The following is a 10,557-nucleotide window of genomic DNA, read 5'->3' on the forward strand; positions in this document are numbered from 1 at the left end:
GAGATGTTTATGCAAATTGGACCAGCATGCATGGGCTTCTCAATAGCCCGTCAGAAAGGCAACAGGCTCGGCCGGTCATTCCACTAAAGAGGGTCGCGCTTATCTAAGTAAACACGCTAAAGAGAACTCGCCACGATTGTTGTGAGCAAGAAGTTGAGCGTGCCAAATAGCTCAATCTTCACCTCTGAATGTCGTGGAATAGCTATCAAGCCATGACTAAGCTGTCTATAAAGTCTCACTTGGTTTTCTTCATGTCTGTGGCGGTAGTGGTGGAACAAACGCTTCCCATACCATCGTCCTACCGAAACACAATGTCCAAGGCAATCGAAAACTTTATTCAGAAGGCACAAGGCACAAGGCATGAGAAATGCCCCCACCAGATTTGCACCCACAGCCTCAGAAGGAACTCGTATCATTCCGTCCCGCAGCCGTGATGCCGAGCTCCAACTACGTATCGATGCCGGTCACCACGACGAAAGCACAAAACGACTCAATGTCGTGTTGCAGGTCAACTCTCAAGCCACAAGTCCGGCATTGCGTGAGTATGTCAAGAAAAACTCAACTCATGGCAAGCTTGCGACTGCCTCTTTTGACACGAGTGCCGAGGACAAAGACGCCGAGTTCAAGAAGATGTTAGCTGCTCTGGAAGACCAAGCGCGGGCAAAACTTGGATGATCATCGAGGAAAACTCTTCCACAATCCGTTTGATGTCAGTGTGGGAGCGTGATTTTGACACTTTTGAAGTGCAAGACCGTAGGCGAACAGATTGTCGAAGCAGAACCCTGTTCCGAATCGGCACAGGGTATCGATCCTCTAAGATACATTTCTGCAATTCGGACTGTTGTCAGCAGATCTTCATTTCCAACTTGACCCTGGGTGATTTTCCTGTTGCTTCGCCTGTTTGTCTCTATCGTGTCTAAGAGCTACATAGACGGCTAAGTGGTGTCTCTAATGCTAGGCTGACCAATATTTATTGTGGCTCGTAGAGGCCCCTGCTATACTCCAAAGTTCGTGCTCTTGGTGGAGAGGATCGTCGATGCAGTCATACATTATGTCGCCAGATAAGCTTTCGTCAGGAGACCATTGCTGCTGGCCGAGCGAGGAGTTCAGCGACACATTCATAGGCTGTAGGTACAGACTACAACAAGATTTCAAGTACTGAAGCTGGTGACACACTACACGTACACGCAACTCAGCGTACTTCTGAGACAAGTGGGCCAACGACGTGTGTCGCAGATGCTGTATAACCGCGTCGAACTTTTTGCCACTCTTCCCTAGCGCTCGAGTCCAGCTTTATGCGTCAGTGTGTTCACGAGGTCTCAGGGCAATGAGTACGTACTTCGTTTCGCTAGTCTCTGTTCCGAGAGCCAGTGTCGATCCGGCACCAAGGACATTCTCGAGGTTGCGGTAATACGAGCCTCGCTGTATCATAGTCGCGATAGTCTTTTCTACTTTGACCTTTTCGACCCGCAAGAGTTTAGAAGCGTTAAACGTTGCCGTGATTGCCTCCGCCGATGCCAAGGGGTGGCGAGATTTGTATGCGGCTAGTAGCACACAGTCACATCGCTGGACCATACGCGACTACTTGTCGCTGCGGTCTCTAGCAATGAAACGCCCGACGATCTGAGCCTCTGGCTGCAGTCGACTGAAGTCTGGCATGGTTGGTGGCCGCCAGAACAGGTCAGGATCGCGCAACCACTGCTCGTGACGGTTCGTCAGCTCCATCACTGTCTCTTCTTCTGGACCTTGATAATACGCAAGACTTCCAAGACTGCCAGAGTCCCGCTGAGCTGGAACTGAAATAGAGAAAGGCATCTGGCGGCGCAACTCAACGTCAGCGTCCAGAATATCGTACACCGTGCTCAGAATTGCGCTCAGAATAGCAACGTCCTGCAACTCGTCAGTGAAATCGCCATCTGTCACTGCACCTCCCAGCACACCTACCTTGTTCCTGTCACCAGTTAGAAGACTGGCAATGTCGAAAGATTCGTCTCGTATATCCAGCAACATTCTGCAGCCTTCTCGCCTCAATGTAGGTTTGAGATATCTTTGTAGTGCTAAAGGTAAGAATAATGCTGTTCAGGAGCTCATAGAGTTCACTTTTCTAGCGACAGTATTATTCTCTCTAATTTTCCTCTGTCATCTATCGCAAGAGCTATCGATATCTTCTATATGTACTCCTGCTGCTCCTCCTCCTCCTCTTCCTTTATCTTGGAGACTTGATACTCAACACATTTAGAGTGCATAGCAGACCCGAGATCACGCGGCAGATCCGGACTTTTCCTGCTGTTTATGCATGCATAAGTGAGCTGTGGCACGAAATGACGCTAAATTACGCTAAGTTACTCGAGCGCAAATTAGCTTATCCAACCTCGAAACAACATCACCACTCCAGATGTCATCTTTACTGCTTCACCTGTTTTCATTCGCTCGCCTTCCTTCACCTGCATTGGTTCACGGGTGTCAGCAGATATTCAGACAACCCAATTTCATTCTGATACGTTTAGCTGACGCCTCCGTCTGCGACATTGTGTGACAACAGTCATGAGCTTGCTCTTCTCGATCTCGAGAATGGTGGTCATGAGGCCGCTCGCATACGTCCACCAAGCGGAGCAGGCAATGGCTCTGCTTTCAAGTCCACCGATACACCTTCGCACTTCTACCACAGAAGCTTTTACCGAGCAATACAGTCGTGTGGTGAGAGAGCTTACGTCTCCAAAGTTAAGGTCAACCTTTCTGGTCCTTCTCTTCCTGCGATCAGCTCGTGCCATCGAGATAGTGTCAATCATGGAAGCAGATGACTTGCACAATTGGTACCGCCTGTCTCGAGATTGGTCTGTTGATTCGTTGTGGAGACATCTTACGCGCGACGATTTCAGGTCAGAAGAGTAGGATACACTTGCTTTGGATGGAGCAGGCGGTCTTCCTTGGAAAGAGTTTGTTAGGTGGAAAAGTATCTGCACACCCACTTCAGTAAGCTGTCGTCAGGCGATGTCGTATGAGATACAGTCTGGGGCCTTACCTCAGAGATCCCGAAGTTGCTGGATCAGTGCTCAACCTACGATGGAACAGCAAAGAGACGGTGACGGTATACATTCAAGAAGCTATAAAGACATCTGACTTTGCCGATATCCAGCACCGATCATGGAGCACGAGCACGAGCACGAGCACGTCCTCAATATGTCCATTTTCACAGAAACCACCAATGATGCGGGTATGAGTTCCGTGGACGATATCCGGTTCGAGCACTCCGACGTGGACAGCACAACCTCAGACCACAGCCTTGACGAAGACCCACCAAAGGACTATTGGTTTGGTCGCAAATACTTTGAATGTGTGCTGGCCCAGAATATACTGCAGAATTCACGACTGTATGACAGTGTAGCTCAAGTCGATGTGAGTCTCTCATCCCTTGAATTGCAACAACTCACGTTGCCTGCAGTCACGATTAGAAAGAGCTGTCCAGAAATTTCCGTATTCTCACAGCTTGACAAAACTTCGTGCAGAAGGCTTGGAACCACTACTGCCAGTTTCTCAGGCCGACCTCGAGCATGCTGCCTACCGTGTAATGATGTTCTGCATCGGTGCGGTCGTCCGCAAGGGTGATCGCCGACAGAAGGCTGTACTTCTTACCGTTCTCCGTCAGTACGGGGCGACGTCGCAAGCCTCAGACTTCCCACATCCACGAAATGGCAAGGCTCGAGGCGAAGGAAGTGTAAGAGAATATCCGCAGAAGGTCGAGCAGTTTGTTGACGAGATCAATACTTCCTCGTCGGACCTAGGACGATATGCGACAGCTCTGAAGGAGTACAGTGACAAGCACGGAATGGCACTGACGTACAGGGTTGACGAGTTGTCTAAGGTGCCACCGCGTTTTCGAGCGATCGTTGTGGTGGATGAGACGTCAACGTATGTCGGCACTGCGAAAACCAAGAAGCAAGCGCGCCATGAGGCGGCTAAGGAAGCCTGTTTAGAGATGGACATTGAAGCTTAATGGAATCGTGCATGGTACCTAGACATAGTAATGATTGGCGACGCATAAGAAATACCTTCTCTATATGCTGCAGGCATCTGCGCCTTGTGTCTCCTGACCCACAAATCACCTGCTATCTAGCAGCCGTTACGACAATATTCCGAACGGCATCGGTCATATGAGCAGATATATAGCCATCGACACTTTACCAGCATTTTCTTCTTTTGTACCCTTCTCGAGCATATACTATCTGCTATTTGGTCTCTATTATCACTCCTCAGCCGTCGACACTAACCGCCATGAGTAAGAGCTTAACCAGTCGTCTAGACGAGAACATCATCACCTTAAGCATGCTCGGCTCAACTTCGTCTGTGCTGAAGGCTCAGAGTAGCATGCGGAGCTCGTTGTCAGAGACAGAGAACAAGTGGTGCTGTGTGCTGGATGAGCTGTCGTGGCTATGTGATTACCGTACAGGTGGCAAGAGTGTCACATCCGTTGCTGCACAAGCCACTGCAGCTGGTAACGTTTTCTGGTTCGCGAACAATAAAATCTCGCACTCTTCTACCAAGCAACACTTACGATGGATCTTACAAGAGTTGCGGTTGTGTGCAGCCAATCCTGCGGAGAACGCACGCGAAACACAACGAAAGCTTTTTAGAAGGTCGATTGTTTTCAGTCGACGTCGAGTAGAGTCCTACTACAATAGCCTGTGCTCGCTCTGGGTACATGTCAAGTCTGAACCAGACAGACAAGTAGGTACGAGTGTTGAGCAACGACAACACAGACTATCACTGACGCCCCTAGATTCATCCCTGATGCGATACTTGGACAAGTTGCTCGCACTTCGTGACGATCACGAAGAGTTGTGTTTCTTGGCCTTCACTTGGCGAAACAATCCTTTAGAAACTCGATTGAAGCAATGTACCCAGGACTCTCCGATGCAACCAATTTGGAAGACTATACGACATTACATCGGACGACTTGGCTCGTGGTGGAGCGCGTGTACAATTCTGGTTTCTGCTGCCGAATCTAATGCTGAGATGTTCCTCAACTGCCGTGTCAAGGCAACTCCTATCGGATCAACAATGGATGCGAGGTCGTCACAGCAGAGCAATACTTGTCCTTCGTCACACTTGGTTTTCAGCAGACGAGAAATGGCAGATGGGCATGGATACGGCGACGACACAAGGTCAGTATTCACAAGCAGGCTTGCGCGCCGGCGAAGCGGTACATACGTGCATGCAGAACTCTTGGTCCTGAACCACTTTTACCGGCGTGATTTTGCTTTTGGTGGGAGTGTCCCGTATGTTGGTTGCAGCAAATTGTCCTGCTATTGCTGCCACATCTACATGAAGTTACATCCACGAACCATCCTGCCGCGTCCCTGTCACGGGAACACATGGGTTCGGTGGGCAATGCCGATCCTGCAGATAGATCGCTGTGGCAAAAGCTCAAGCCAGGACATACGCATTCTGGCTGGTATGGTTCACCGAATGCAGCAGGATATCGAAATGGCCAACGTCACAGGTGCAGTCAATAGACAGCTAGAGTCGACTACGGGAATCAGTGGAAATTGCACGATCCAGCAGATCTGACAGGTCGACAACCCCTTTCGGTGTCATGGCATGTGCACCGTGCTGGCAGAGTGGCATCCGATATAATCAGTATAGGCTAGTGATGTCGTCGCAGGTCCAAGATCTCTCCATAAACACAGTCTACTTGGCGTATCCAAGTCGAACCTAGATGGTTCGCTGAATCATAAAGCCTAAATGTTTTGCTACAGCCTTTTGCTGCGGACAATTCAATTGACATAATCTCAAGAGATCTTTTCTCTGTTTCGTTATCATGCTACGAAGGTGGTTTCCACCGCCTTTCCACTATTTTCAGTGGGACAGTCGAGGACTGACTCACCCTCGATGCTGCTCTCATGAGCACCAAAGCCACCCTCTTCCATGCACAACAGCTTGCTCGCCGCGGTATAATGTGGTGAGAAGTATCTCTGGCCTGGAACGCGAGCCGAGCACGCTAGCCTGTTTACCTGTCTCGCATTTCAATCTCGTGGTTTGATCTGGTATCTCAGCCTCGTGTCGACCCTGCAGAATCAGGTCGACTTCACTCGTTAGGAAGCGAGAGAGCAGACGACTGATTACATTGAAGTCCTTGACTTGAGTCGTGGGAAGACCTCGATTGAATGTGTCGCACTGGCACAATGTGGCCCCGCTACTGACGGCATACTCGACTTGACACACTTCTAGAAGATATGAAGGCTCACGCATCTGTCACTTCTGGACTCAGCACATCTTGGTCCCGCATCGGCACCGATCTGTTTATCTACTCCAGAGAGCGAGCTGATTTCTACCTTCGAGGCAGCCACCTGTATTGGTTTTGACTTCGATGTGTGAGCACAAGATCCGGTCGCGAATCATCTTGCTGTGAGACTGACTCAGTGTGCGATCTTTTAGACGTCGGACTATCTCCTTCCAGACACTATGAGTCGTGTATTCGAGCCCGATTGAGTAATCGACCCGTTTCGTGGGGAGCGAGGAACCATTCTCGATCTGAGGTAGGAGATCGCGGGGATGCACGTCGATGCTCTTACTGCGATCATGTTAGCACATGCGAATAGTGCGGCGGTCAAAAACATCGACATATCTGCTGTTGCGCGATAATCTGCCCGCTAGCGATAGGACTGGGTGTACCACCAGTTCGCACCAGGCGTCTTCGTTCGCATCCCTTTCCTCGCAGTATCCAATGTTTTTGCAGATCCTATCCAGCTCCCGATCGAATGAGGCTGCCCGTGCCAAAAGAAAATCTTGTCTTCCTTGAGGGCTATCGCATCCATCAGTTCTGTCCATGTGATCTCAGCTTCATCACGGATTCGGGGCAGGCTGAAAGCACTGTAGAACTCCACTGAAGGATTACTGAACTCGATCTCGCTCGACCTCTGTTGTTTACTGGGGCTTGAGCTACGACTTGTAACGTTTGAGGAATGAAAGAGAGGTGCAGGTTTGAAAGCATTACGACGCTCGGGCGAACTTCTATGAGTGAGTGATGGTGTCGCTGGTCCGATCGCTTGTCGTTTGGCGAGAGGTGTCACATCCATGGCAAAATTCCGCTTTTTGTTGGGTCGTAGAGAACCTGATCGATAAGGACGTTCATGTACGGTGACGCAGTTACGTGCCACTAGATGTAAGAGCTAAACCTCGGTCAACTGAAACGATTAATGGCAAGGCGCGACATCGAAGTCTTGCCGTTACGATACATCATCCGCCTTCACCTCCTTGTCGTGACCGGTCGAGGGTATTCTTATAGGTACGTATTGTGGTGGACCTGCTGGTAGTAGCCTTAGAGGCAGGTGATGGCACCGGAAAACTGTAAAAGCTGATTGACGGAGTTCCCAAAGGTCTCCCGCTTCTTTACGCTCGAATGATGGCCAGTGTGCAGCCTCAATATGAAGAAGAAGGTCTGGCATTATTTCGTCGGGAGCTCGAAGACGTCCGACAGAACTTACACTATCTTTCAGTCAAGACTCCCCTGGAGCTACCATTGCATGTACCGCAGATCACGAGTAGCAGGATCAACGAGTCCGGACACAATCGCACATGCTCACAAGTCTGTACGGATTGAGAATGCCACGATCGATAATGTGACACACCAATCTGTGCTCGTTTGGATACAGGCTTTCATGCTTCCTTAATGTAAATAGCGAGAAAAGCACATCAAGCTGAGACGGCCAATGCAGCGCCACCGAGGCTGTCACAGCAGCACAGAGACACGAGAGACAAGGGGCCAAGCGTCAAACTTAGACCTACGGACAAGAGGTCGTCGTCCAAAGTCCATCACGCGGATCGAACAGGACAGCCACGAAAAGGCGAGTCAGAAATTCGGCGCTTAGGCTTGCAAGACTGGTACCACGTTTTTCAGTGGTTGGCACCACGTCGAATTGGGGCTAGGGCTCGTAGGTTGAGGTCCACGTTACCGTCAATCACCCCCTTAGCGAGAGTCACCCCGAGCGAGCACATACATCTATTTATGGTAACAGCACTATATTGTCTATAAATCGTCTCTACTCTGTGGTCATATTATCTGATATATCGCGTGCACGCTTCTTTACTCGCCTGCGAGTCGGGGCATCAGTCATCAGGGCAAAAACAGCTGGTCGTGTGGCCTGATTAGCTCTATATCGCACTGCTCGGTTTGGCGGTGCCTTGGCACACCAGCGAACCTAGTAGTAATGTCGTCGTGATTCTTACGTATTTAGTCATGATCCAGTGAGGAGGGTGAAACTTGGGATATGACCGAATCGGTCGCTATGAGTGACATGAGAAGCATTTGAGACCCTACACAAGCCTGACGTACTTAAGCTTCAATCACCTAGACTGAGCATGCGAGAGATCATACGATACGTATCTTGTTTGCTACCAAGCTTGCCCAACACTCCAAGCTTCCCCTTACCATGCTCAACGAAGACCAACAGTCTCTCAGACGCAGACCGATACCGTGGTCCCCAAATCCCGTACGGTAGTGATGCTCCTGCTGAAGACTCCGTAGCGTATACAGAGTCGGACGCACACGAACGATCCAGAAGCTGCCTTGCAACCCGCTTGAAGTAGTGCGAAAGTGCTCCAGCGACACATCGAGCAAGTCGTGGCGAAACCCAGAATTGTGTGCGACAGGATTGAGATGAAGGCCGCAGCTGAAGTGGCCATACATCTTCGAGAAGGTCAGCGATAGACGGCTGCCTGGTCATGATGTTGCATTCGGGTCCAAAGACAATAGTGCCTCCGCTAGAAACGAATTCAGCTATTCGTTGAATCGCCTCATGTGTCACAACAGATTGACTCATCGTGGCCTTAGGAATAGGCGTATCGTAGATGACGAGCGCTTTCGGAGAATTTTGGCTTGGAAGAACTGAAAGGACTTCCTCGAAATCGTCAGTGACAATCACGTTGCTCCGCATTCTCAACTGTTGAGTAAAGAATCTATACCTCGCATTTTGAGCATTGCCTACTTTCAGCACGATTACTGATTGCCGCAACGAGGTAGTCCGGGGCGTCTTGTATGCCATGTTGCACTGGCGGTGCAACAACGGTGGCTTGACTTCTGCCATGTTGAGCTGGGGGACGACCTCAGTTCCAAGATAAGAGGTGGCGTCATGTGGACTGAAGAGTGAACTACTGCCGGGTCCCGTTGATGCGAGGATCAAACGTTCTGAATGAAGATCATCGATGTTCGACGTCCAAGGCTTAGCTCCATCGTCCTCGTCTTTATTGTCTTTCTGATCGGGAGTTCTGCAACTCGACTTTGCGGTAGTGTAGGTTGTGATTGCACCTCCAGCAGTGGTACCAATAAGGCTTGCAACGAGGACATCCAATGACGACCTCTTCTCTCGCCCAGCATAGATTACGATTTTGGGCTTAGTTGTATGGTGAATATCACCTTGCATCGCCACTGCCCCATGGCTGACATATGTGTCACCAAAAATGTGTCCAAGCGTCTGGACATCGATCGGTTGTGAAGAACCATGAGCCGGTGTCTTGGTGCACTTCCCCCTTAATGTACGGCGTGATCGCTGCTGACATTGTCCTGAAGTCTTTTTCTGCGCTGGCGATGAGCTTTGAGCTGCTTCGGGGACGTGGAACCAGATATTGCGCCGACCAGTCCGTACTAGTGTCCCACTGTTCTTAGGCTTGTACTGACTGACATTGGGACCTGCGTTGGTCGATGTGTAAAGATTCCCCAGATGCACTCCTTTCTCCAATTTCGTGTGACTGCTGGGCATAACTCACTTTCACAACGCAGTTCTTCTGCGTCAGATTCGAGCCTGTCGCGCTGAAATGCAGCACTGAAGGAAGCGAGGTTAGGGCTCTGAAGATTTGCGGGTTTTCGTGATTGAGCTGGTTTCGTCCTTTTTGACTATCAGATGATCTGCGACACGCCTCAATTTGACCGCAAGCGCTCTAGCGTCTGTACGCTGTAAGGCTGAGATTGTCCAGACTCAGCTGTGTTCTGTCATCTTGACAGCCCAGTACGGTTTGGTCGTATGGTGGCATGGTTGATGATGATGATGATGATCACAAAGAGTCCTTGCGAAGATTGAATGCACAGACCAGCTACATGCCACCAGAGCAGTGCCAGTGCGATAAGACAACAACGACATAGTTGTCATGCTTTTTGCCTAATGTGCTTCCATTCGCTAGTCTTGAGTACCAAGTTCAAGCATCGAGGCCGTGCTGTCGGAAGTACATCAGTATGGAACCTCTGGCTGCATAACCCCACTTCGCTCAACCAATCGCTGAAAGACACGTTATATCGATCCTGGATCTTTTGTAGAATGTGATCAAGAAGTCGATGTACATGCGAAACAGTTTTGCGGTCTCATGAAGCTGTCTTTGTATTAATAGCAAGAGAGGACACTCCGATGCGCTAAACGGCGTACTAATGTTTCTGCCGTGATCTACCGTGATTGGATAAATCTCGGCACCGGTGACCTTGGGTCAGAGTATTTAAGCTCAGAAAATGGTAACCGCGCACAAGGGTAACCGCGCACCCTCCATTTTCTTACCACTCATTCCAACTCACCC

At 49.9% G+C, this 10,557-nt stretch overlaps 3 protein-coding genes across 3 annotated transcripts; 2 read left to right on the top strand and 1 right to left on the bottom strand.

Moving 5' to 3' along the window:
• Positions 1-360: 360 nt before the first annotated feature.
• Positions 361-675, top strand: LTR64_008805 (uncharacterized protein; the record flags this gene model as incomplete). The annotated part of the gene is made up of 1 exon (XM_064903107.1): positions 361-675. One exon carries the CDS (start codon positions 361-363, stop codon positions 673-675), a length of 315 nt encoding a protein of 104 aa, XP_064750478.1.
• A 2,469-nt stretch (positions 676-3,144) lies between these two features.
• LTR64_008806 (uncharacterized protein) lies at positions 3,145-3,994 on the top strand (the record flags this gene model as incomplete). Its single annotated transcript, XM_064903108.1, has 2 exons — positions 3,145-3,396; positions 3,539-3,994. The coding sequence occupies 2 exons, from the start codon at positions 3,145-3,147 to the stop codon at positions 3,992-3,994; spliced, it is 708 nt and encodes a 235-aa protein (XP_064750479.1).
• Positions 3,995-8,339: 4,345 nt separating this feature from the next.
• LTR64_008807 (uncharacterized protein) lies at positions 8,340-9,755 on the bottom strand (the record flags this gene model as incomplete). The annotated part of the gene is made up of 1 exon (XM_064903109.1): positions 8,340-9,755. One exon carries the CDS (start codon positions 9,753-9,755, stop codon positions 8,340-8,342), a length of 1,416 nt encoding a protein of 471 aa, XP_064750480.1.
• Positions 9,756-10,557: the final 802 nt, after the last annotated feature.

This window comes from Lithohypha guttulata, assembly GCF_036872675.1.
Source record: "Lithohypha guttulata strain CCFEE 5908 chromosome Unknown scaffold_22, whole genome shotgun sequence".
Taxonomy (NCBI): domain Eukaryota; kingdom Fungi; phylum Ascomycota; class Eurotiomycetes; order Chaetothyriales; family Trichomeriaceae; genus Lithohypha; species Lithohypha guttulata.